This window comes from Corythoichthys intestinalis, chromosome 5 (assembly GCF_030265065.1).
Source record: "Corythoichthys intestinalis isolate RoL2023-P3 chromosome 5, ASM3026506v1, whole genome shotgun sequence".
Taxonomy (NCBI): domain Eukaryota; kingdom Metazoa; phylum Chordata; class Actinopteri; order Syngnathiformes; family Syngnathidae; genus Corythoichthys; species Corythoichthys intestinalis.
This window is the reverse complement of record NC_080399.1, coordinates 55,179,745-55,205,997: the sequence shown is the minus strand read 5'-3', so window position 1 is coordinate 55,205,997 and position 26,253 is coordinate 55,179,745. Positions and strand designations below refer to the sequence as shown.

The 26,253-nt window shown below is 37.1% G+C and overlaps 1 protein-coding gene across 2 annotated transcripts; it reads left to right on the top strand.

The window, feature by feature from the left end:
• Window positions 1-1,080: 1,080 nt before the first annotated feature.
• On the top strand, window positions 1,081-25,440 carry ces3 (carboxylesterase 3). Of its 2 annotated transcripts, none has more exons than XM_057836740.1 (13): window positions 1,081-1,226; window positions 7,027-7,228; window positions 7,315-7,453; window positions 7,660-7,793; window positions 8,028-8,181; window positions 8,254-8,358; window positions 15,287-15,388; window positions 15,462-15,602; window positions 15,707-15,787; window positions 20,664-20,805; window positions 21,598-21,747; window positions 23,227-23,299; window positions 25,161-25,440. In XM_057836740.1, the coding sequence occupies exons 1-13, from the start codon at window positions 1,178-1,180 to the stop codon at window positions 25,336-25,338; spliced, it is 1,650 nt and encodes a 549-aa protein (XP_057692723.1). In that variant the 5' UTR covers window positions 1,081-1,177; the 3' UTR covers window positions 25,339-25,440. The 2 variants fall into 2 exon arrangements, with proteins under 2 accessions (XP_057692723.1, XP_057692722.1); XM_057836739.1 differs by lacking the exon at window positions 1,081-1,226 and adding an exon at window positions 1,643-1,808.
• The last annotated feature ends 813 nt before the right edge of the window (window positions 25,441-26,253 follow it).

Genomic DNA, 26,253 nt, shown 5'->3' with positions numbered 1-26,253 from the left:
TGTATACGCTGCTGTTCCTCTCTTTGTCAGAGAGGTGCGTCCATGAGAGCACAATATATGAAATATATTTAACAAACCTATCCAGCGTTATTTCGTTGTGTACATGGATTTATAATGGTCATAAAAGTATGTAGACTATTTAAACATTATGAAAAATTGCGTTTTTTTTCTGCCAACTCGAAGGAATTAAAATAAATGTCTGTTGCTGCATTTTGCCAAGGAAATGAAGCATGAACTATCCACCTGATAGAACAGACACAAATATAAAATAGATAAATGTTTATTGAATATGCATTTTACAGTCTTGTTTAACTGGGAGAATTTGTTACAAAAGACAGGCTTTAATTTGTTATCATTATGCACATAGGCGTCGTCACAAATGTGATCACACAAAACACAACCATTTTCCAAGCAGTGCTCTGTCCAGGTCTGACTGACGCATTGCATCCCCGCATTTCCTCCGTCTGGGTCCTCATAAATAAAAAAATAAAATTTCGGCTTTTTTTCGGGCTCGGGCATGCAAATTAAGTTAATTGCTCGGGCTTGAGCTTTAATACACGCGGGCCGGGTCGGGCCGGGCCGGGCTGGATTTTTTAGGCCCGATCTAGGCTCTACTTTCAAGTAACACACGCATATTCATTCACATCACAACTCCCTGCCCTTTTGACCCCATCAAATCCAAGGTATCATTTTAATCACTCTGCCTGTCATGACCTTTATTTTCCACATGATGGCGCAATAGAACAAGTGAAGCCTCATGATGCTTCGGCCCAGGAGCGAACCAGTTTGATGGAAAGCCTCATTGCTTCATGATGCTTCAGTTTGCCATCACTGCTTTCAACCAATGATGTTTCTGTTAAACAAGCAGCACCTGACTGATCAACTGATAACACTTGCAAGACACCAGATTGGTGCATAGGTGTCATGCTGTTTTGTTGGAAAGGAATCCAGCACCCACTGTAGCCCGATGTGGAATAGTTTGGGGACCCCTGCTTTAGGCTGAATGCAGCCTAAATACACAGAAAAGGGGTAACGAGTCAATGAGGTACAGGTGGGTGACACAAGAGGTAGCTAATTGGTCAACACACAAGGAGTAGGCACAAAAGGGGAAATCAACGGGCAATCACAAGGACAAGACACACCCGGGGAAAAAACCTGATAGAGCCCAACACAAACAATGACTGCTGTCCTGTTAACAATACTCTTCTCTGCGGTATTTCAAATTGGTAAGACATTTTTGTTCCATTAGTTTTTTCAAGTTGGATGCTAATTCAGAGTCATAGTTGTCCCCAAAAATATGGTCAAATTCCAAATTGTATGACTTCTGGGGCATTCAACTTCCAGTGCTCTATGAATCAAAATTTACAGTACAGAGTGTACCCGTGTAAAGATAATCTCAACAACATGTTTGCCTTTACTTCACCAAGCATGAAAAAGAATATCAAAATACATCTGGACAGAGCCGTATGTGTGTGTAATGAATTACTTGCATGAAGTCATCATAACAGATTTGAGCTCTTGTCGTTTCTAATATTGGAATAGGGAAAAACAGCTTATGTTATATTTGTCTGTGGTCAGAGTACTGTTTGTTCATTGAAGGAAAAATCAATGGTGAAGTCTGTTTGGGCAGTGGTTGTGACGTTAGGGATTGACAACTTGCAACAATAGCAGATAACTCTGACAAATGCATAGGACATTCATTCATTCATTCTTAAAGAGTCTGGATTTGGGTACATTCAGGATGAGAACAATCCTGTTCATTGCTTGTATACTTTATTCCGGAGCAGGGGCTGCACAGGAAACACAAGGTAAGGTCATTATTATATTTTCTCGATGCCTGATGTTGTGCTTGGTCAATGGATATTACTTTAAAAGTGGAAATGTACAGGTATAATTGGTTAACTTGCATAGCAAAAGTCCGCTAACTTAAATGAATAAAATGTTTATTTATGTATTTATTCTTAAACAATGCTCTGAACAGATAGTCCAAACACACATTCCCATTAAATAATTGGACAAAATAATAGAAACTCCTAACATTTTGGCAGAGGTTGGTAGTAACGCATTACATGTACTCAGTTACATTTACTTGAGTAACCTTTTGAGAAAAATGTACTTCTAAGAGTAGTTTTAGTAAGCCATACTTTTTACTTTAGATTTGTGAAGAAATAACACTCTTACTCCGCTACTTTGGGCGACACAAGAGTCGTTAGTTTTCCTTTTTATTCTACATATTAGATTTTTTTTTTTTTTTTTTTTGCTAGCGATGCTATTGCCAAGAATAGTGCTACTAATTTCACCAATGAGACATTGCAACAATAATCACATGACTCCATTACACTAATCAGACACAAGCTCGCCAGTCTATGATCACGCAAGCCTGTTCAATTACGCGTCTTTAAAGCCCTGTAAAAAATAATTTTTATTTGGCACCGATTGACCAAAAAAAACTGGAAATATGATCAATTTTAATTTCATAATAGTAACTATGAAGGAACTACAGTATTCACTACTCAAAGTAGGAACTATTTTCTCCACTAGAGAGCAGGGCACTCATGTTCTTTGGACGAATAATACTTCATTACAGTTTTTTGTTTTTTTGGACCTCTTTCATGATTTTTTTATTTATTTCTTTGGCCTAATGTGGTTATATAATGGGTTATTGTACAGTATCATTATAAGATAACCATATAGTCCATATAGATAACTTTGTGCTTCGAAAAAAATACAATTGTTTAAAAAAAAATCAAACAAAAGCAGTTACTGAAAATGTTATTCGTTGAGTATTCTTTTCACTGATACTTTTTATTTGTACTTGAGTACATTCTTGAAATTGATATTATTTTGAAATAACGCTACTCTTGAGCAAAATTTTTGGCTACTCTACCCACCTATGCATTTTGGCATCATAGTCATTGAACTAGGGCTGTCAAAATTATCGCGGTAATAGGCGGTAATTTTTTGAATTAATCACATTAAAATATTTGACGCATTTAACGCACATGCCCCGCTCAAACAGATTAAAATGACAGCACAGTGTCATGTCCATTTGTCACTTGTGTTTTGTCGCCCTATGCTGGCGCGTGGGTGTGACTGATTTAATGGGTTTCAGCACCATGAGCATTGTGTAATTATTGACATCAACAAGGGCGAGCTACTAGTTTATTTTTTGATTGAAAATTTTACAAATTTTATTAAAATGAAAACATAAAGAGCGGTTTTAATATAAAATTTCTATAACTTGCATTAACATTTATCTTTTAAGAACTACACGTCTTTCTATCAATGGATCGCTTTAACAGAATGTTCATAATGTTAATACCATCTTGTTGATTTATTGTTATAATAAACAAATACAGTACTTATGTACAGTATGTTGAATGTATATATCCGTCTTATGTCTTATCTTTCCATTCCAACAATAATTTACAGAAAAATATGGCATATTTTATAGATGGTTTGAATTGCGATAAATTACAATTAATTTTTAAGCTCTGATTAACTCGATTAAAAATTTTAATCGTTTGACAGCCCTACATTGAACATAATTGTTATATAATCGCACGAGGAACATTCTAACGAAGTTGAGCACTTGAATGGCCGGCACAATCCCAGGACCTCAACATTATTGAGCAATTATGGTCAGTTTTGCTCTTATCTATGAATTCAATCTACAGTACGTTACAACATTGCAAAGACTGTTCCTGTAATGCAGTATTTCTCAAATAGTGGGGCGCGCCCCCCTGGGGGGGCACAGAGGGATGCCAGGGGGGCGCACGTGACCTCGGGGAACATGCTTTTTTTTTTTTTTTTTTGCCGTACTGGAATAAAGTGTACTTGCACATCCACTCAGTAGATGGCAGTGGCGCTCTCATTTTCAGAGTGCGAGCAGTATTTTTGAACTAAGGAAGAGCACTCAGCACACACAGAAAACAGATATGAAGAGCAGTGTGCCACCGCCGTTTTCCGACCGGACTCACTCACGTAGCGACCCACTGTCTTGTCCGGTTCTCACGTCGCCGCCCGAGAAGTGCCATTTTCGGCTTGGGATCGTCACAACGACCGCCCTCACCTACGGTTCTACCTCGGCCGCCGAGAATGCGCTTTTTTCGTGCTGTTTGCCTTTTAGCTTAGACTTTTAATATAGTGGGTGATGAGGAAAGACCACTGTTTACTGTGTCTAAAAATAATTATAACGGACAGCCAGAAGCCAAATCAATTAAGACGCCACTTAAAGACATTAGACCCCAATCTCATTGATAAGCCGCTTGATTGTTTTTCAGTGAAAACGTGCCGAATATTGCCAACAATCGTCCTGCTTTGTCAGTGTTATATCAATAATCCAGTGAGCATTGTTAGCATGCTCATTGCAAAATAACTCCATACCATTGCAAAGGAGGTAAATACTGTGAGCAGCAAAAATAAACTGTCCTGTCCAAGGACACTTTTTTTTTTTTTTTTTCTTTTATTCAGTTTTGTTTTTTCGGTCAAATTTTTTGGCATATTGTCCTCATGAGTGAATGTTTCTAATCAATTTTAATTTGGTATTGTTTACTGATGTTATTACATTTTATTTTTCTGTATCAAATTATCAAAAATGTACCTTGAGTGTATTTTTTACAGTTTGGATGTGACTTTTTTTTTTTTTTTTTTTTAGGCAAATTGATGCACGTCAAGTCTTTGTTACAAACAAAACAATGTTAATAAAGTTATACTTTATTATAAGTTGATCTATGTTACTTTTTTTCTTTATTAGAAAAAAAAAAGGACAATGTTAGGCAGATGCGCATTTATAATAGTAATTTTATAGACAAATGATACTATTTACAGTGGCGGCAGAGAGTTTGGGAGGGGCGCGAAACATTTACGGCTTCCTTGGGGGGCTTGACAGAAAATAATTGAGAAGCACTGCTGTAATGTAAGCTCTTAGTGAAAATGCTTTACCAATTTTACGCAAAAAATCCATTTATTTTGGGGGGCAACACAATATTGATTGATTTTAGGTCTGACACCTATTTTAAATGGTTTTGGTTGTGGAATCCAAATTGGTCTGTTTTTCTATCATGTTTTTGAACTGTAGGATCCCTGTTTAATTTATATAAAGAAACACACAATAAAATATGAAAGAAGCTGGAATGACTGCAATGTGAAATGCCAATGTTTTACATAGGACATGCTTTCAATTATCCTGCAAATAAAGAAGAATCATGATAGATAAGGACATTTAAGTTTAAAAAATAAAGCTTTTTTGTCTTCCAAGTAAAATTTGTGCAATTTTTATCGCCGTGTTTTAACAGGTTTTAAACCAATTCACATGTTTTAGTACTTTAGTAAGCTACACTATGGATCTACTGTATACACAGTATAAAGTATAAGTATAAACACAGTATAAACCGCTTCATGATACATTTTTTTTCCCAGATTGGTGGGCATGATGTAGGCATATGATTATTTACTACAATTCATTGATTTTATTGCGTTTTATAGTATTTGTTGATTGCATTGTTACTTTTGATCAGTAAAACTGACATTTTTCTTTACAACAAAATCATGCCTCACTAAGAAAATGAAGATAAAATGGCTGGAAATGAAAGTTAAAACGAACAAAAAATTGGGTAAAAGGTCAGAGACTCAAAAATTAAACAAAACAAGGGGGGGGGGGAATCTGATGTCTACAGTAGCTCAGAAGAGAGTGATTTTCCCATTCCACTTAACCATGCCACTGATTATGAGCGTTTAAATGTCCAGCGATCATTGGGACAAAGTATTGTCTGCTGGTGACTTTGTCATTCTGAAGTTTGCAGGTAGACTCCTCCTATTGCTATGATGGAGAATGTTGAGGGTGATGATATCAGTGGAAAGTTTCTAACGCAAAGTCCTCCCAGGAGGTCTGTGTATTGAAACGGATCTTCATATTTAAAAATGATGAAGATATCCCGATAGAGGTGATGTAATCAAAAAGTTACTTACAGCACAAAAACTTGATGGTAGTGCAGGAAGGCAGCATATATTTATGTTCCTCTCCACCACTGGCGACAAATAACATGACAAACTGATACACACGTACCGTATTTTCTGCACTATGAGGTGCATCTTGAATGAATGGCCTATTTTAAAACTGTTTTGATATATAGGGTGCACGGCATTATAAAGAGTAGTAGTAGTGGTTTGGGTTGCGTTACACTTCCACTAGATGATGCTTCACTAAAGGGATATAAGCATAAATTAAGTCCATCGGATTATAAGGCGCACTTTCTGCGTTTGAGAAAATTGAAGGCTTTTAGGTGCACCTTGTAGTGCGGAAAATATGGTAATAAGCTATTTTACATTACGTTATATCAATTTCCTCATTCATATGTCTATTTAGTGTCAGTTGCAAATCAAGTCAGAAATCTTGCCGTAATTATTGACTCAAACCTTAAAATTTGATAGCCATCTAAAGTCCGTCACTAAATCTGCCCATTACCACCTATAAATATAGCCAGAATTAAGATGCTTATGACTAAACAAGACATGGAAAAACTTATGCATGCATTCATTTTCAGTAGATTGGAGTATTGCAACGGTAGATTTACATGTCCTAATAAAAAAATCAGGAAGCTGCAGCTAGTACAGAATGCTCCTGCCAGAGTCCTTACAAATTCAAGGAAACTGGACCATAATACACTTTAAAAATCGTTACACTGACTTCCAGTGAGTCAAACGATAGACTAAAAAATACTACTGCTACAAAACACTTAATGGCCTTGGACCAAAAAAAATGTATAAATTTGCTGGATCCCTATGAAGCGGACCCCTAAGGTCGTCTGGAACTGGTCTCCTGTATGTTCCATAAACAAGAACCAAGCAGGTTAAGGCAGCATTTAGTTATTATGCTCCTTCCCTCTGGAACAAGTTACCTGAAGTTCTGAAGTGTGCTCAAACTGTTAGCTCCTTTAAATCGCTTTTGTTTTGTTTTCTGCTTTATATCTTTTTCCAATTTCAATTATTATTTGATTGTTAATGCCATTCCTTTTACATTTTCAGGGAGGAGCACTGACCCTGTGATCTCGCTGACAAATGGCAAAATCAGAGGAGAAATTGTTCCTGTTAAAGGGACTGAGATAAAAGTGAAACAATTCCTTGGAATACCTTTTGCCCGCCCTCCAGTGGGGAACCTCCGACTTGCTGCTCCCAAAGATGCGGACTCTTGGGAGGGGGAACGGGATTGCACACGCCAGCCTCCTATGTAAAAATTAATAACTACTGAATCATGAACGGAGCAAGAGCATGAACGTATATTAAATCTGTAATCTGACTCTTCATTTTTCACAGGTGCATTCAGGACACTGATATAGTCGTGAATGCTTCTAGAATTATGTCAGTAGAATATACTCCAACAGAACTTTCAGAGGACTGTCTGTATCTTAATGTATACACTCAAGCTGAGGCTAAAAGAGGTGACAAACTGCCGGTATGTTGAAGATACTGTTCGTATTTGACATTCAGAATACATGACTCTCCAGTATAGTAAGCCTTTTTTTCCAAATGATATGAGCTGTAATAGAAAAAGACAACATTTTGCTTTGAAATCCAGGTATTTTATCTGGATCGGGATTTATTTAAGTATATGAAAATATTACAACTTGTGTCTTACAGTTTGGTGTTGTCCATTTTCAGGTAATGGTGTGGCTTCACGGAGGAGGTCTGGTAATGGGCGCTGCCTCTCAGTATGATGGCACTCCATTGACTGCTTACGAAAACATCGTTGTGGTTATTGTTCAATATCGTCTGGGCATCCTGGGATTCCTGGGGTGAGACACTATAGCTCAACAGGCTTTTGACAAAGTCAATTTATATTAATCCCTATATCAAAGAAAATATGCTCTATTAATTAATACACGTACACTACTTACACTAAACATGTTATTAGCACAGTTAAAGTATAATAAACGCAATACATTAAAGAACATCATGAATGTTCTTGTTTCCATTTTTTTTTTGTGGTGAATTTACTGGTATAAAGACAAAGTACTACATTTTGACAGCACTGGGGATGAACATCTTCGTGGAAATTGGGGTTTCTTGGATCAATTGGCCTCACTAAAGTGGGTGCAGGCAAATATTGAGGCTTTCGGTGGTGATCCACAAGCTGTCACCATCGCTGGAGAGTCAGCAGGAGGCATCAGTGCATCAATACTGGTATAGAATATGTAAATATATGCATATTTACATATACAGTATATGTATTCATTGTATTACATATTTTTTCAGACTCTGTCCCCACTAGCTAAAGGATTATTCCATAGGGCAATTTTTCAAAGTGGAGTGGCAACCGTTGGAACATACACCCGCAGCCATTCATTAGGTCTTGTCAAGGTAGGCATCCTAAATCCATTCGAATTAAAATTTGACTTGCCATTTGTTTCTACATCAGACGACATGCTCGGAATATGATGATTTATGACAGCGCCGCAGTTTTTTTTTCCAGCAAAACTGGCGCACGGCGAATTTTCTTGTGAGAGAAATCAACATGGGTTCCAAGAATGTTAGTGCAGGTGGTGAATAAAAAAATGTGACGCTTACCATTGAAATGAAGATGAAAATTATTTTAAAAAATGGGCGCGTCTGTGAACTGGCTTGACAATACGGCCGTAGATTGTACGATCTCGATGGTCCCCCTCCGACCTCCGTTCGCTAGTCTTTAAAAGTTAAGCTGACAATTGTAAAATCACCAGCTTCGTCAGGTTTTTGATCATTAATCATTCAGAACTTGTGCAACACAACATACCTACTGTCCACCGCAGCTGAACATGAAACGTGAAAGTAAAAAGTCCTTTCACACTCACGTCAGCCGGACGGTGCGTTCAGATACACCACGCAAAACACATTCGCCACATTAGAACCCAAACGTTATTATAGGTATTATTATTATTACTATTTCTATTGTATTATTATTCCTAATTTGAGTCGTAATTTATTTTTTTCTGTATACAAGCAGTATTTATTAAGGATTTAGTGTAGGTTTCCGGGCTGTGGAACGAATTAATGGAATTTTAATTTATTCTTACGGGAAAATCCTGCTTGACAAACATCCATTTCAACTTATAAACAAGGTCCTGGAACGAATTAACTTTATATGTAGAGATACCACTTGTACTATCGTTATTATGACCAGCTTCCTCTGTCATCTTGTCTGCCCATGTTTGTGAATTGGGTCACTTTGGAAGATTCACTCGATTTTGTTAGTTGACATGTAAATTTTAATTAGGCCTGGGCAATATGACAAAAATTGCTATCGCAATACAAATTTTCTTATCAGTTTATCGATAATTACATCATTTTCTTTCAAATTTGAAGTCTGATTTTTGCCCCTAAGTGTAAGCTGACAAAATCAGATGCTGCTATAACCAATCATTAATGTCAGAACAAAGATGCATGGCGACAAACTATTACACAGCATTTCACAAATATGAGGAACATTGCACATGAGGTATTCAAAATCTGAGCTACACATGCAATCCCAAAAAATTAAATAACCATGAATAGATAAACAAATAGGAATTCACACCAACATGTTGAACCCTTGTGTGCATAAAGTCTTAAGGTGTCTCACAATGCCAACAAAATAAATGGGGTGAAAAAAATCAGTTTCAAAACTGTTACAAATAAATAAACAAGACATCCATTGCTTTAAAGGTTACTGGCCAGAAAAATAAGTCTGTCCACAGTACCAGGCTCTCTGACAGGTCATGATGTTCCTTCTGGTACTGAATACTCTGAGCTAGCGTTCATGTCACATCAGCGCCCCCCTTTTCTCTGGTGTTCGAGTGGTGTATTTTGCAGTTTAAATAGAATTTTATCAAATCATTTTGTTGACAAAAATTATTTGACGATAATTATTACCGTTTTATCGTCCAGAGTTAATTGGAATTGATACAAATTTAGAATCAACCCTCATACACATATTATATTTGAACCTTGTTCCTTGAGAGCAAAAAATCACAATTGGCTCACTTGACGCATATGGGGTATCTTCAGCCTTAGTGTGTATAACCAGTGTTGGTGTTGCTACAAAAAAAAAAAAAAAAAAAAAAAAAGTAATGTATGACACATTAGTCTCAGAAATGGTTATGCCTTATATTACTTTATTGTTCTATGAAGAAAGTTGTTCATTATATGACTAGTTCCCCCCATCTCTGATTTTACCTTTTGTTCAAAACGTCCACTTTTTTTCCCCAATCTATCTGTCCTGCTGGGTGGCAACCAATAGTTTATGGTAAATGATACCTCATGCCAAAACGCCAAACAATCACTGTTCCATTCATGTCTTAGCCCCTCCTCCCCCGTTCTGTGTTGTGTGGTGCACATGGGAGGAACTGGAGTTGCTACTAGCAATGTAATGCAAGTAATGAGTTCATAAAAATGTAATATTCTTACTGTTTTCAGAGGAGTAATGCCTTATACTACTTGTTACTGGGAGAAGTAATTTTATTATAGTAACACATTACGAAAAACACTAATTGTGTGACATTAACATGGCACATACAGTGCCTTGCAAAAGTATTCGGCCCCCTTGAACCTTGGAACCTTTCGCCACATTTCAGGCTTCAAACATAGATATAAAATTTTAATTTTTTGTCAAGAATCAACAACAAGTGGGACACAATCGTGAAGTGGAACAAAATTTATTGGATAATTTAAACTTTTTTAACAAATAAAAAACTGAAAAGTGGGGCGTGCAATATTATTCGGCCCCCTTGCGTTAATACTTTGTAGCGCCACCTTTTGCTCCACTTACAGCTGCAAGTCGCTTGGGGTATGTTTCTATCAGTTTTGCACATCGAGAGACTGACATTCTTGCCCATTCTTCCTTGCAAAACAGCTCGAGCTCAGTGAGGTTGGATGGAGAGTGTTTGTGAACAGCAGTCTTCAGCTCTTTCCACAGATTCTCGATTGGATTCAGGTCTGGAATTTGACTTGGCCATTCTAACACCTGGATACGTTTATTTTTTTAACCATTCCATTGTAGATTTGGCTTTATGTTTTGGATCATTGTCCTGTTGGAAGATAAATCTCCGTCCCAGTCTCAGGTCTTGTGCAGATACCAACAGGTTTTCTTCCAGAATGTTCCTGTATTTGGCTGCATCCATCTTCCCGTCAATTTTAACCATCTTCCCTGTCCCTGCTGAAGAAAAGCAGGCCCAAACCATGATGCTGCCACTACCATGTTTGACAGTGGGGATGGTGTGTTCAGGGTGATGAGCTGTGTTGCTTTCACGCCAAACATATCGTTTTGCATTGTGGCCAAAAAGTTCAATTTTGGTTTCATCTGACCAGAGCACCTTCTTCCACATGTTTGGTGTGTCTCCCAGGTGGCTTGTGGCAAACTTTAAACGAGACTTTTTATGGATATCTTTGAGAAATGGCTTTCTTCCTGCCACTCTTCCATAAAGGCCAGATTTGTGCAGTGTACGACTGATTGTTGTCCTATGGACAGACTCTCCCACCTCAGCTGTAGATCTCTGCAGTTCATCCAGAGTGATCATGGGCCTCTTGGCTGCATCTCTGATCAGTTTTCTCCTTGTTTGAGAAGAAAGTTTGGAAGGACGGCCGGGTCTTGGTAGATTTGCAGTGGTCTGATGCTCCTTCCATTTCAGTATGATGGCTTGCACAGTGCTCCTTGAGATGTTTAAAGCTTGGGAAATCTTTTTGTATCCAAATCCGGCTTTAAACTTCTCCACAACAGTATTTCGGACCTGCCTGGTGTGTTCCTTGGTTTTCATAATGCTCTCTGCACTTTAAACAGAACCCTGAGACAATCACAGAGCAGGTGCATTTATACGGAGACTTGATTACACACAGAGATTCACATTCAGAGATCCTCACTGAACTTCTGGAGTGAGTTTGCTGCACTGAAGGTAAAGGGGCCGAATAATATTGCACGCCCCACTTTTTAGTTTTTTATTTGTTAAAAAATTTTAAATTATCCAATAAATGTTGTTCCACTTCACGATTGTGTCCCACTTGTTGTTGATTCTTGACAAAAAAATTAAATTTCATATCTTTATGTTTGAAGCCTGAAATGTGGCGAAAGGTTGCAAGATTCAAGGGGGCCGAATACTTTTGCAAGGCACTGTATTTAAAGTAGAACACTACATAGTGACTTTGTAAAAATGTTTTTTTAAAAATGCCATGAAATATCGGTAATCTTTGCAATACATTATGTGAAATGAAAAAAAAATGAGCAAAACCGCATTTGACTTGGTGAAGATTGACACCTTGGACAAACACCTTCGTTTTTATCTACCCATTATTTGATTCTAACAACATTAACTTTGATAATCTAAAGCTCTAACTACAACTTTACAAAGCGTTGAAAATTTATCCCAAGTTGAGGCGGGAAGTCGGCTCTGATTGGCTGCTGGTGCATCAATCTTGAATTGAGAAAAAGGTTTGTGTAGTCAGAGCAATGCTCATTAACTTTTGTCAGCGTCAGTCGGCGTGATGTCATCTTATGACGTTATGTCCATCAGTTATTATACTTATGTTTGCAAGGGTGAGACTTGGCTCAGTCAACTTGGTATTCTGGCAGTTTTATTAGCCACAAGTTGAAGCTCTCGCCTAATATATATGATCTTTATTCAGGAGTCACATGGGGTGTCCATATCACATAAATCAACAGAAAAATGACATAAGAAAACACAGAAACAAAAACCGGAAAAAAAAAAACATGAAAAAGGCACAAACTATCTCTGCACAATAAACAGGCTTTTACTCCAATGGCGCCACATGCTTGACCTACATCTATAACTATTTTTAGGATCCGTTATTTTCATTAAAATACTATTTTCGGACTCATTTAACCGACACATGAACTTATACATCAGATTTCTTAGTAGCGCTTTAAAGGTGGGTAACCCAGAATTGACAAATAATTGGCTGGCGCTGTACCATCTAGGCACCTGCAATAACAGCCTCAAGGCATCATTATAAGCTACATTTAGCCTCTGTATGGACTTCGCTAAGTACCTGGTCCACAGGTGAGCAGTGTATAATGGTGTGCAATATGCCCTGAACAGTGATATTTTCACGTGGATGGAACACATAAAAAAATTTCTCTTAAGCATATTTGCCTGTGCATAAAGTTTACTGCATTGACGGTGGATGTCCCTGTCGTCTGAAAAATCATCAGTTATAAAATGTCCGAGATATTTAGCCTCATTGCAGTCATTTAGAGCTTTTTTGCCCAGAAAGAAGCGAGGGAATACAGTCCCCCTATCTTCTTTAGATCTTAAAATCATAATGTTACTTTTCTCTGCATTGTATTTGTCAAATTGGTCACCAAACTGAGAACATAATGAGAGTAACTCCTGTAAGCCAGCACTACATGGAGAGAGCACCACCACATCATCCGCGTACATAAGATGGTTAATGATAGTGCTTCCTACAACACAGCCAGTATTACATCTATTGAGACGGTTGGACAATTCGTCCATGTATACATTGAACAGATATGGTGAGAGTATTCCTCCCTGTCTCACACCATTACCAACTCTGAAGGAAGAAGAAACCGTGCTACCCCACTTAATGTGAACAAGTTGATTTGCATACCAAAAGGCTAGAATACGGATGACATATTTGGGCACCCCTCTTTGTGTCAACATAAGAAAGAGTTTGCTATGATTGATCCGATCAAAAGCTTTTGATGAATCAATAAAGCATAAAAACATTGTCGAGTTCAGGCCTTGATACTTCAGTAGTAATTCCTTCAACGCAAATACGCACATATCGGTTCCATGTTTTCTTTTGAATCCAAACTGATTGTCACTTGTGGAAATAAATGTAGCTATTCTGTTCAGTATAATTGTCTCCAGCACTTTAGACAGCACACTGGCCAGAGCAATTGGTCTATAGTTATCTTTACAATTAATTTTCCCAGTCTTATCTTTTATAATAGGCACAAGTTGTACCGCCATCATAGTCTGGTAGAATGCCATGTTTAAAGAAGCCATAAAAACACAAGGCAAGGAGAGGAATTACCTTCTGACTGGCATGTTTTAAGTGCTCAGCTGTAATGCAATCGAAACCACAGGCTTTGTTGGTTTCTAGCTCAATAATGGCTTTATGGATTTCAGCCGGTGTGATCACTAAAATCTCATTAATATCACTGTTATCGGGTGTGAAAGCATCACCCTTAATGCAATTAAACAGCTTGTAGTAGTGCTCTCTCCATAATTCTGCAATGTTATTTGGGCCACATACTCCATTGATATTAAATGGCAAGGGAGCTTTACTTATTCAGTGCTTTCACCTCCTTCCAGAAGTCACAGAAGCTATGATTAATAAGTTTGCCAGCAAGGGAATCTGCCCTCATACTGGCTTCATTTCTGCTAATAAAACGCACAGCAAGCTTAAACCTTGCATTTGTACGCTTTTTATTTTCAAATAACGTCCCACATCTAACTCTTCCTGATGCTGCCCATTCTTTGAAGGCCTGCCTAGCTGCTGAGTGAAGCTCAGCTACATGAGAATTCCAACCAGGCTTTGCATGATGAGTATGCCTATTATGCCTATTATTGTTTTCATGTAAGGTCTTACCAGAGTCGTAGAGAAATTTAATGATGAAATCATACAGAGTGCACAATTCTTTGCAGTGCCGTTCATTTTTGCAATTTATATCGCAACATAATAAAGTTTCCTTTGGTAGGACAACAGAATCTAACAAAATATCAGTGCTGATGGTGTATCTGCTGATAGACTCATCCGTTAAATTTGGCCAGTTAAGTTTACTTAAATTGGCTGTGTTTTCGTCAATGCTTATTATTGGTATATTCTCCACTTTGAGACACATTAGTAATGGAATATGGTCAGACGTTGCTAGATCGTAGCAAATTTCCATACTCGTCAGCGAAGCATAGGCATCCGCTGTAGATATACAATGGTCGAGCCAAGATACAGTATGCCACACGTCACTGATGTATGTGTAGCTGTTTTCGGGCAATAACATCTTGCTGGACATAAGCAGGCTATTATCCTTGCAGAGCTTTGCAAAATTAGATTTACCATCAGAGATGTCTGCATTGTAGTCCCCAACTAAATACACACAGGTTGAACCACATCCCTCAACCTAATCTTCAGGACATCTGCTTCTCGATCGGAACTTTTCTTATCACGTACTCATTTTCTTGCAAACAGGGGCTCTTTTGTATGGCTCTTCATATATATATATATATATATATATATATATATATATATATATATATATATTTACTTTCGAATATTCATACAATTTCTTTACTTTCAGACTGTAGCCAACTTGACTGGATGTGATGACATTACGTCCCAGGAACTGGTTCAGTGTTTGAGAGGAAAAAGCAAAGACGAGTTAGTTGATGCAACAAAAAAGGTAAGTAGACTAAATGTAGTATTTACAGGAAAGTTGTGGTTCATTGGGCTGGATTTTCTTTTTGCATGTCCAGATGAAAATTTACCTAGGAGGCGTGGTAGATGGTGTCTTTCTAACTGATACTGCAGAAGAGCTTCTAAAGAGAAAAGAAGTAATGCCAATTCCGGTCATGATGGGAATTACAAATCATGAATTTGGGTGGATTCTGCCTCAGGTGATGCATTTTAATATCAGTTGTCCTCAATAAAAATAAAAATAATTTTAATACTGATACCAAGCAAATGATTTGAATTCATTCATACACATTGTGTTTGGCAGAGTTTCGCTCCTCCTGGCTGGGAGAACGGTATGACAAGAGAGTCTGTGCTGGCCATGGTGAACCTGTTTAATCCTGAAGGGGTGAGGCTCCATGTAATTTTCTCTGATGATTTTATAATATATATACGTATATATTAGGATGACAGTGTTTTCCTGTGACTTATTCTTTAATCGTTTTTATCAGGTATCAAAAAGGTATCAGGACACCTAAAAATTGTTTGAAATACAGTGGTACCTCTACTTACGACATGAATCTGTTTTGAATGGTGTCTCATAACCTGAAAATTCCATTAGTAGAGACGCGTTTTCCATGTAAATGCTCTAATCTGTTCCAAGCGCTACTGCAAAGCCACATTAAATTATAATCTGGGCAAACCGGAGTAAAACAACAGCCAAATACATTTGCATCATTCCATATACTGTACCTAACCTAATTGTTAATACCTGTAATGAAGTAGATGATAAAACATAATGCAAAGGTAAAAAGAAGAAAAATATATCAGGTGAGGCAATGTCCTCTTTCACGAGATCGATGGTGCCTATCACCTATCTCACTCTTCGCGACACGAACTTTACGCGAGACTTGTTCCTTTTTTGTCTAAGACGTCGGCCCGCAACAAGACAGTCACGCCTGTGCACGTCGTCATACTGCGACACCCAAATTGAAACGTTAAAAACAATAGCGGACCGCACGTAACAAGTCACCTTTGCTCACTAATATTCATGACGTTAGCAACTGTTGCTAGGGAGGGTCACAGCTTGCGTTTGTCCCTCATGCTGGATGCATGTAAATAATGTACGTACGAGATGTTTAGTGAGCTAAACCTATCAATTATGTCCAGGGATGAAAGTGGCTAGAATTTCTTGCCGGAATTCCCCGACGTGAAGGTCGCCACGGAGCCAGAAATTTTATTTATTTATTTATTTATTTTCATTTTGGGGTGGGGTGTGTGTGTGTGGGGGGGTCAAACCTCCTAAAACTACTGAAATGCAAAGAAAACTGTTTTGGCACAGTTATTTCTATAACACATACAAAAACTGATTTTCATTCAAAATTGTATTTTTATCATTGATTTGCAAAATAAAAGTTAACAAAAACGGCAATAAGCCCAATCAACCTCCATCTCCTAATTTTTATTTTCCCTCATTTCTTCACATACTAAATGTCAAATCTCAATTTTAACTACTTAAGATCATAGGACGTATATTAAAATATAAGTTAATGTAAACATTTACTTTTGCGGGGGTTTTTTTTGTTAATAATAAAGACATGAGTAACATACATTCAGAAAAATAAGTACAAATGACTTATATGATGCAGAGTGAAATGGAATATATTTTGAAGATCGCGCAAGCATTAACTTTTTTAAATCATAAGGAAATAAGTAGCCTAACATAAATGAACAAATGTAAGTCCAAAGTACACATTGACAGATAAGATGTTCTGAAACTCCCCATCAGAGCAAATAAACTAAATATGATAAATAAGTAAGGGTGTCAACAATAATCGATGCGGCGGGGCAGGGACGATTCGATTCAATGCGGGCAACACGCTGAATCGATTCAGCGCATTTTAAAATATATAATAATATATATATATTTATATATATATATAATATAAGTACGTTCAAAAATCTTTCCTGCGCAATTCCCGTGATGCAATGTATTTGGTTTCCCCATTTGTATTGTTATTCTCATGTTTACCTGTAAAGAGAGCTACTTTACATTCAAACCAAGCCCGTAGAGGTTAGATCGGGCCTAAAAAATTCCAGCCCAACCCGACACTGCCAGCTGGTATTGAAGCCCGACCGGCCAGATCAATTAACTATAGATTTGCATGCCCGAGCCGAGTGATGCGGGAAAAAAAAAGCAGCAGCAGCAGCAATTTATTTTCATTTCTTCAAGTTTTCTTACTGTTTAAATAGTCTACATATTTTTATAAGAGTTATAAAAGCCTTTACACAACGAAATAACGCTGGGAAAGTTTAATATAAAAAAACACCGTTTTGCAGACACACAGAGAAGATTCGAAAGGATCACATTTGCCTTTGTGTGCATAAATAAAAGTGTCTTTCCTAACAAATTCTCAGTTGGCAGACAAAAAACGCAAGTTTACTCAATATTTAAATAGTCTACATATTTTTATGAGAATTATAAAAGCATTCACACAATGAAATAACGGGAAAAGAAGAAAAAGAGGGCTGTGCCACAGCCCTCTGCGCATTTTTTTTTTTTTTTTTTTTTTAATTATTAGTCCGGCGCGGCGGCCCGACCCGACCCACCGAAACGTGAATGCTTAACATTTCGGGTCGGGTCGGGTTCGGGCACAAGATCTAACCTCTATGCAGGGGGGACGAGGAACCCAAATCCGCTTCCTTACCGGAGTAACGTCACAGACAAGCGCAGTTGTAATCGAGAGAGCAGAGAGATAGGACATAACATAACAATGGCTGAAACGGAGAAAGAGGGAGCGAGAAATATTATAAATATAAGATAGGCTAGGCCTACATTTTACTTTTGTTCTACATTGCAATTTAGTTGATGTTTTGTTTGCAACTGAACTGATCCCTGGATTGATATTGCGATAAAGATGCTGCTGCACTACAATATTTTCTTTGTCTTGTTTTTTAATACAGTATTTACTTGAATATTTTTATTGATGGGTCGTTGTGACTAAAATACAGTGACTGTTATTACTGATTTTGCATAGGAGTTCAGATGTGCACTGTGTGAATGGCTGCTACTGTGTGTAAAAAAAAAAAAAAAAAAAAAAAAAAAAAGAGAAAGCCCTGGTCTCATTCAAAGCACTAATTGAATGCTGTGATCTGATTTTTTTTTTTAAAGATATATATCAAAGTATACTATTTTCATTTGACTTCAACCAGGAGTGACACAAGAGCCAATAAAAAGTTGTTTAATGTCTGTTCGCTTGTGTTGGCTCATGATTCACGAAAAATATGCTTTGCTTTAGAATTTTAATGCATCCCAGGCTTTAATGCATTGCAATGCATTGCCAAATCGAATCGTGACCCTCTGAATCGAATCAAATCAAATTGAATCGAATCGTGAGGGCGGTGTCGATGCACACCTCTATAAATAAGCCTCCTCAACTCTTTCCCTGCTCTTAAAGATTTCATCCATTTTCTGTTGCATTGCCCTTTTTTGTCGTATCCATTCAACATTTTTTGCTGTTCCAGAAAACATGCACATTTGCATGTGTGGCAGCTTAGCATTTTTTTTTTTTTTTTTACATAGCGTTTTGACAGTCATATTTTTGGAATCAAAGAACCGTGTACCGGAATGGCATTCCAGCCCTGAATCTTATACCGGAACTGCGTTCCTGACCGTTCTGGCCCACTTTCACCCGTCATGTCCAAAAATGATGTTCCCGGTGCCAAATTCACTGGTAAAGATGTGGAAGATCATACAAATGTTCTGGTAAAGAGATGGCTTGAGTGACGAGGGCTAAAAAAGAGCCGACCTGATCCAGACGTAGCTTTTTTATCGACACTTTTTTCTTGTCTACTAGGTGACAGCCATCAAACACTTTTTAATTTTTTATTAATAAATGTATTTACTCTTCCCCCTACTAAAAAGTTTTTTTTTTTTTTTTAACATCAGAAAAGGTAACAACAGTGGCAGTCAGGTACCATTTTAATTTTTTTCCAAGTCATTCATTGTCAGAGGGAAGCAGCACGGCAAAATGCCACGCCAAAAAAATAAGTAAAAATATCAAAATGGCTTACCTTTTCGGAGATCAGGATTGTCGTCTGTAGGACCATGGCGCCAACAAAATGTTTACTACACTGCTGGTGTTTAAGTTTTTTTTTTTTTTTTTTTTTTATGTCCACACAAGTTGAGTCATTCTTCACATGTTTTCGGCTTCGGGAAACTTATGAAAAAAAACATCCTTCATATGTTGTAATGTCTAGATTTGTTTTTACAAGTTCCATAGCAGCAGTGTTTACTCGGCATGTTCTTCTTTGAAAGATTACTGGCAGAAAATAAGCGGCACTAACATGGGTTTTATACGAGGGCGCTTCTGTGTTGACTCCTATCCGGTTTACGATGGTGACGTCACACAGTCTTGCTGTCTAAAAATAGCATTCGTGTGGTGCGCTATTGGCTAATGGGAGAGCACAATCTCATTATTAAAGTATGATGGGAAAGATTATGAATAATAAGGCAACTGGATCTCATGGCGTGACATTTAAAATCACGAAGTACATTCGTATTTTAGCGTTTCGTACCTAAAATTTCTTTCCTAACAAGAGGCAATATTTTCCTGTTTAGGCGTGAAAATTACTTTTGTAGAGACGTTCGTAAGTAGAGGTACCACCGTATACACTGTTTTTAATCATTGTTTTTCTGATACCAGTATTTTCACACATTGGACTTTGGCATGGAAAGGTTTCCTTGTCTTTGCAGAAGAAACTCTGTATAAAACTTCCTGTTAGAGGCATATAGGTGTCGTCCTAAACATTTTTTATTTCACATTGAACCCTTACCTGGATTGCAGGCCTTGTCAAATGGTATTTTTAGTGCCTTTTAACCCGTGGGCAACTAAAATTTATCAGCAACTGCACAAATGTTTAAAATCATTTTGCCTTTTGGTTTTTACATACTGATTCTATATTACTAATCAACCAAATTAGCGCTTTTGTTTTTTATTCATTTTACTTGACATTACTTTGGCATTAATGATGGTCTGTCATGTTTTTTGCTTAGTGAATGAAAAATAAGATGTAATCTCTAATTAATCAATCATCACCCTTTATTTTGTCTTGTTTTATAGATATTGTCAGATTGTACAGTTGTCTATTTTTATATACATTTCATTTTTACTTGCCACTGAGGTTAGAGAGTCACGCAATTTCAATTCTCTGTCTGTCCTTGCACATGTGGTAGAATTGACAATAAAGCAAACTTTGAACTTTGAAAATTATTTCTGGTGTAGGCCTCGTTAGCCAACAGTCTCATTGTGCATGAATACCTGAAAACTGCACAAACTCCTGATGCCATTAGAGATGGATTTACTGAACTCATGGGAGACCTCCTGATGACGCTACCTGTTGTGAAAGTGGCAGACTACCACACAGGTCAGAAATACTTATTTATTTTTTTAATTCATTTTTTTAACACTGGTATGAGTGGTTTGTACACATAAGATTTTTCAGATATTCCTTTTAAAAATAATTGACTGGATGGATTAGCAATTTTAGTTAAACATATATAGTAGCAGACAAACAAAGTAACATTTGATCAGTGAAAAAATGCGATGAATATTTAAACCGAAGAAGCCAGGTGCATAAATTTGGCCACCCTTGTTGTTTCTTGAATACCTTTAGCACAAGTATTTGGAACCAAAATTTTATTGAGTAAGCTCATTGACCCTATTTACTGCGTTAAAGACGCCACGTGATTGATCACGGCGGCGTGATCATCGGACTAAGACTTGCTTTTTCAAGAGGAAAAAAGTATAGGCAAGCAAAATTTAGACATAACACAAAAATCAGGAGTGAGAAAAACCAATACTAAAAATAAAACATGGAATAAAGTATCAAAAAAAAAAAAAGGACAGGAAAGAATCATTTTAGAGAACCTAATTGTAAATCAGAGGTTTTGCACATGCCGTCAAAAAATTGCCTTTTTTTCTCCACGATATACATAAACCAATGCATCAAGCTTGATGTACTTTGTATGTTCTTATTCAGATGTGAGGTAATACCTGACTTTTTAACTAAAAGCACCCAAAGGGATGGATAGTGGCTCTACAGCTGGTCATCAACCTGCAATGACAAACTTGTTTAGCTTCATCCTTTGTCTGACATTGTCCATCGACATATCATTTGTTTTTTTGTTGTTGTTGTTGTATTGTCTTTTGCTTTTAGATGCGGGCAATCCTGTTTACGTCTATGAGTTTGGATATCGGGCTGAGACGTACAAAGAATCCAGGCCCAATTTTGTGAAGGCAGACCATGGCGACGACGTCAGCTTTGTGTTTGGCGGATGTTTCTGGAGTGGAAATGTAAAAATTTTAGGTACAGCATGTTATGCATTGTGTACTACCTGTAATTTGTAATATACTACTTCCTAGACAATGTGATGAAAAGTATCATGTCATGGCTTTGTTGTGACAAATGAATGAAATTGTGATGATTATTATTAGGTTCAATAACAAAAATAATTTACTTTCGTGACGTTCAACTCTCGTTAGGTGCAAGAGGGGTTTTGATGTAAATGGGTAAAATTTTATTTTCATGGCGTATGCAGAGTTTGGTAGAGTAGCCAAAAATATTACTCAAATAAGAGTAGCGTTACTTGTAAATATTGCTCAAGTAAAAGTAGTCATCCAAAAAGTTACAAAGTAATGAGTAATATTGTGAGTAACTGCTTAAAATGTCTGGATTTTTAATATTATTATATATAATATTATATATATGTTTTTCTCAGCACAACTTCATTTCTGAACTGTTATTATTATACTGTACTATAACATGACCATATTAGGCCAAAACTATGATACAAAAATCTTCAAATTAAGGCCAGAACAACACTGCATGAGTGCCCTTTAGTGGAGAAAAAAAAACATTGTTACCTCTGAATCGTATAATGGAGTCATGTGGTTATTGTTGCGACGTCTCATTGGTGAAACAGATGTAGAATAAAGAGGAAAAAAATGTAACTACTCTAGTGTAGCCCAAAGTAGCAAAGTAAGAGTATTGTTTCTTCACAAATCTACTCAAGTAAAAGTATTATGTGGTAAAACTAATCTATGAAGTACATTTTTTTCAGTTACTCAAGTAATTGTAACGCGTCACTACCCACCTCTGAGCTTATGTGCGATGTTAATCTTATTTAGGGCTTACAGGCACTTGTAGATCAATATAAATTTTAGGACTTTTACAATTTTTAATCGAGTTAATTACAGCTTAAAAATTAATCGCAATTCAAACCATCTATAAAATTTGCCATATTTTTCTGTAAATTATTGTTGGAATGGAAAGATAAGACACAAGACGGATATATACATTCAACATACGGTACATAAGTACTGTATTTGTTTATTATAACATCAACAAGATGGCATTAACATTCTGTTAAAGCGATCCATGGATAGAAAGACTTGTAGTTCTTAAAAGATAAAAGTTAGTACAAGTTATAGAAATTTTATATTAAAACCCCTCTTAATGTTTTCGTTATAATAAAATTTGTAAAAATTTCAATCAAAAAATGAACTAGTAGCTCGCCATTGTTGTCAATAATTACACAATGCTCATGGTGCTGAAACCCATAAAATCAGTAGCACCCAAGCGCTAGCAGAGACCGACAAAACTCCAAAAAACACAACAAGTGGACATTACACTGTGCTGTCATTTTAATCTGTTTGAGCGGGGCATGTGCATCAAATATTTTAATGTGATAAATTTTTAAAAATTAATTACCGCCCGTTAACGCGATAATTTTGACAGCCCTAATAAATTTCAATGATTATCTGATTGCCTTCTATGTATTTTCAGGAAATTTTACCAAAGAGGATGAACAACAATGTTTAACTATAATGAAATATTGGGCCAATTTTGTCCGTACGGGGTAAGTACAAACAACAAAATTAAGCAAGTTAATCCATCCGTCTATCTATTGATCTTTCCAACATATTACCCTCATGCTAACAATTACTGTATTTTTTAGAGTTGAAATTGCACAAGCCAAAAAATGCATTATAACAAAGAAAAAAACATGTTGCACTGTAGTATAACTTGAAATCCAACCCTAAAAACAAATATTGGATTTTGAGAGCAGCTTAAAACGTCACTAGACATGGGGAACAAAGTTTACTTTCACAGGGTGCTCTTGAGTCTCTTAAACCAGTGGTGTCAAATGTACGACCTGCAAGCCAGAAGCTGCCCACTAGCCCAATCCAGTCCACTCGGTTGTTCTGCCTGATAGGCATGTGTTGGCTCATTCATACTGCATATACAAAACCCCAAGCTTTTATTTAGACATTGGTGCCGTAAAACCGTAGATTTGTGTGAGTGCGTGCGCTACTGCACTTGGCTCACTTTCGCCCCGTCCCAGTCAAAATGGATTGGACATGTAGCAGTCAATGGCAGCCAATGAGTTCACAAGGAAGAGACCCCAAAAATGCCCCAAAACCAACAGGAGGTGACCCCAAATCAATAGGAAGTAACCTGGAAATGATAAAAAAATAAACAGAAAATGATCCAACATTTTCAGGAGTATCTTAAAATTACATGGAAGTGACACAAAATGAACTCCTTAACTGCCATTGGCAACGATAGATTGCCAATTCATTTATACTGGAAGGACTGGCTCAGAATGTTTTTTTTCCAGTGCCATTGACGGCGTCAGATATCCAATCCATTTTGACTGGGAAGGGCGTTTGAATGAATGACTAAATTAACGTTCATTCGAAACCTCCCAGTCAAAATGGATTGGACGTCGAGTGCTGTCGATGACTTATTTGACCAAAAATAAACTAGTCTGGTCCATACGAAACCTAATTGCCATAAATGTGGTCCTGCATCCAAAATGAGTTAGACACCCTGTCTTAAACCACGCAATTCCAAGAAAAAGCTTGCGTAATTGATAGCAGCACACAGGCAGGTCATTACTGAACACAAAACTCTGTGACAGTGCTCTTACCATAAACGTCGATGTCCAAAATATAGAACTGTGGTTCTGGCTTCAATTAATTGTTTAAGTTGACATAACTCATAACCAATGAATGTGTGTGTGCTCCCGCGGCCAGGGGATACAATTATTGACGGCGGTAACGCCATTGGCAAGACACTGGTGGTGGTTCTGTTGTATAATTGGCGTCTTTAGTGGAGCAAATTGGAACCCCACTCACCATTTTAGCGGTGCTTTCCTGCTTCATGGTCCACATTTTCAATCCTTGGTTCCTGCTCAGCAGTTGTTGTCGCTTTTGAAAGCTAAGGTTTGAAAAAATTACATATATCCATCTTGCTTCCTCAGGTGGTTTTGGCGAAGCAAAGCAAATGACCGTCTAAGGTGCTAGTCATATGATCTTTTCGAAAAAAGATTTTGACCCATTATAAAAAAAAAAAAAAAAATTGATCATTCATTTTTGTTGTTTGTTTTATTGCTTTACAACTTTTATAGACAATATTTTACCAGAAAACCCTAAAATTTCTTGTGTATAGGTCACACTGCCGGCCAACATATGAGAAAAATGTGATTAAAAATTACGGTAACTAGTAGTGTGTACCTTTGACCACACAATATACTGTATGTGAACATTTTTAATTAACCTAAACATTTTTTTTTTTCTTGTACATAAAGGTACACAGGTTAAACATATTAAGCAAATGAGCGACATACTCTATAACAGCTGAAGCAATTCAGTAAAACACATAATGAAGGGAAAGGTCACTGTTGCAATAATGGGGCTTGTCATGTTTCTCCACAGCTCACCCAATGGACCAGGGCTGGTGGCTTGGCCTCAGTATGACAGGCAGAAGCAGGAGTACATGGAGCTTGGTGTGAAACAAACCGTAAGACAGAAACTGAAGAAGGACAGAGTCCATTTTGCAACAGTCACACTCCCACAGAAAGTGGAAATGTTAGCTGCAGCTGCCACATCTTGAAACTGAAAATGGCCGTCTTGTGTCCATTGCTTTAAGGATAAAAAGTGCTTTATACCTTGTGTTCCAAATAAATATCATGATCCCTTGTGATCTTATGTTCAATTGTCTCCACAGTCCTTCAGTATGCCCAGAAAAAAGGCCTATGCTGTAATTCCAGGGAATATTTTTTTTTTGTTTGCTAATAAAGACAACTGGGATGGCCAATTTAAACGTGGACAGTAGCGTGCGTTAATTGGGAACTTTTGTAGTTCTATTGAATGGGCGCTGGAGAGTAAAAGCAAGTAGTGTTTAATCAAAGGCGAATAGGGTTTTGGTCTAAAGACCAGCTTCCAAGACCTTGTAAAGCAAATTCAGGTAGTTGTCTCTGAATAAGTATGTGTTTACATATTTACATTCGTCTGCACAGATTTATTCAATTTTTGAGGGGCATTAACTAGCAGTTAGTGAAATGTATTTGTTTAATTTTCACAAGTGTTACGATAAATCTTAATAATCTTTGCCTAATGAGTGGCATCGTATCAACAGCCCCTATATGGCAGGTCATGCACATCGTGCACCTCTATACAAGAATTGCTTGACTGTGAAGCTCATAACGTTTGGTTAATGATTTATTGTTCAATCTACCATGTAGCCATTCGTGTTCACATGGATTTGGTTCACCTGGACAGACATTATTGTTATGATTAATTGCTATATAAATGACTTGACAAAAACTAGGTGTTGGCAACCTTTAACACTCAAAAGGCCATTTCAACCCAGTTTTCCACAGAAAAGACAACACAGGGAACCATATGCACATTTTTACATTTGGAATAACAGTCAAATCAGGTGTGTGTGTGTGTACATATAATTATGTATAGTGTTTGTGCGAGCATGCGTGTGTGTGATATACTGTGATGTATATTTGACTTAAAG

Bases quoted from the DNA above. Each gene is read 5' to 3' on its own strand.
- ces3 (XM_057836739.1), top strand. From the start codon at position 1,685: ATGCATAGGACATTCATTCATTCATTCTTAAAGAGTCTGGATTTGGGT. The intron at 1,809-7,026 runs GTAAGGTCATTA...TTACATTTTCAG, and splicing joins GGCTGCACAGGAAACACAAG to GGAGGAGCACTGACCCTGTG. The intron at 21,748-23,226 runs GTACAGCATGTT...ATGTATTTTCAG, and splicing joins TGGAAATGTAAAAATTTTAG to GAAATTTTACCAAAGAGGAT.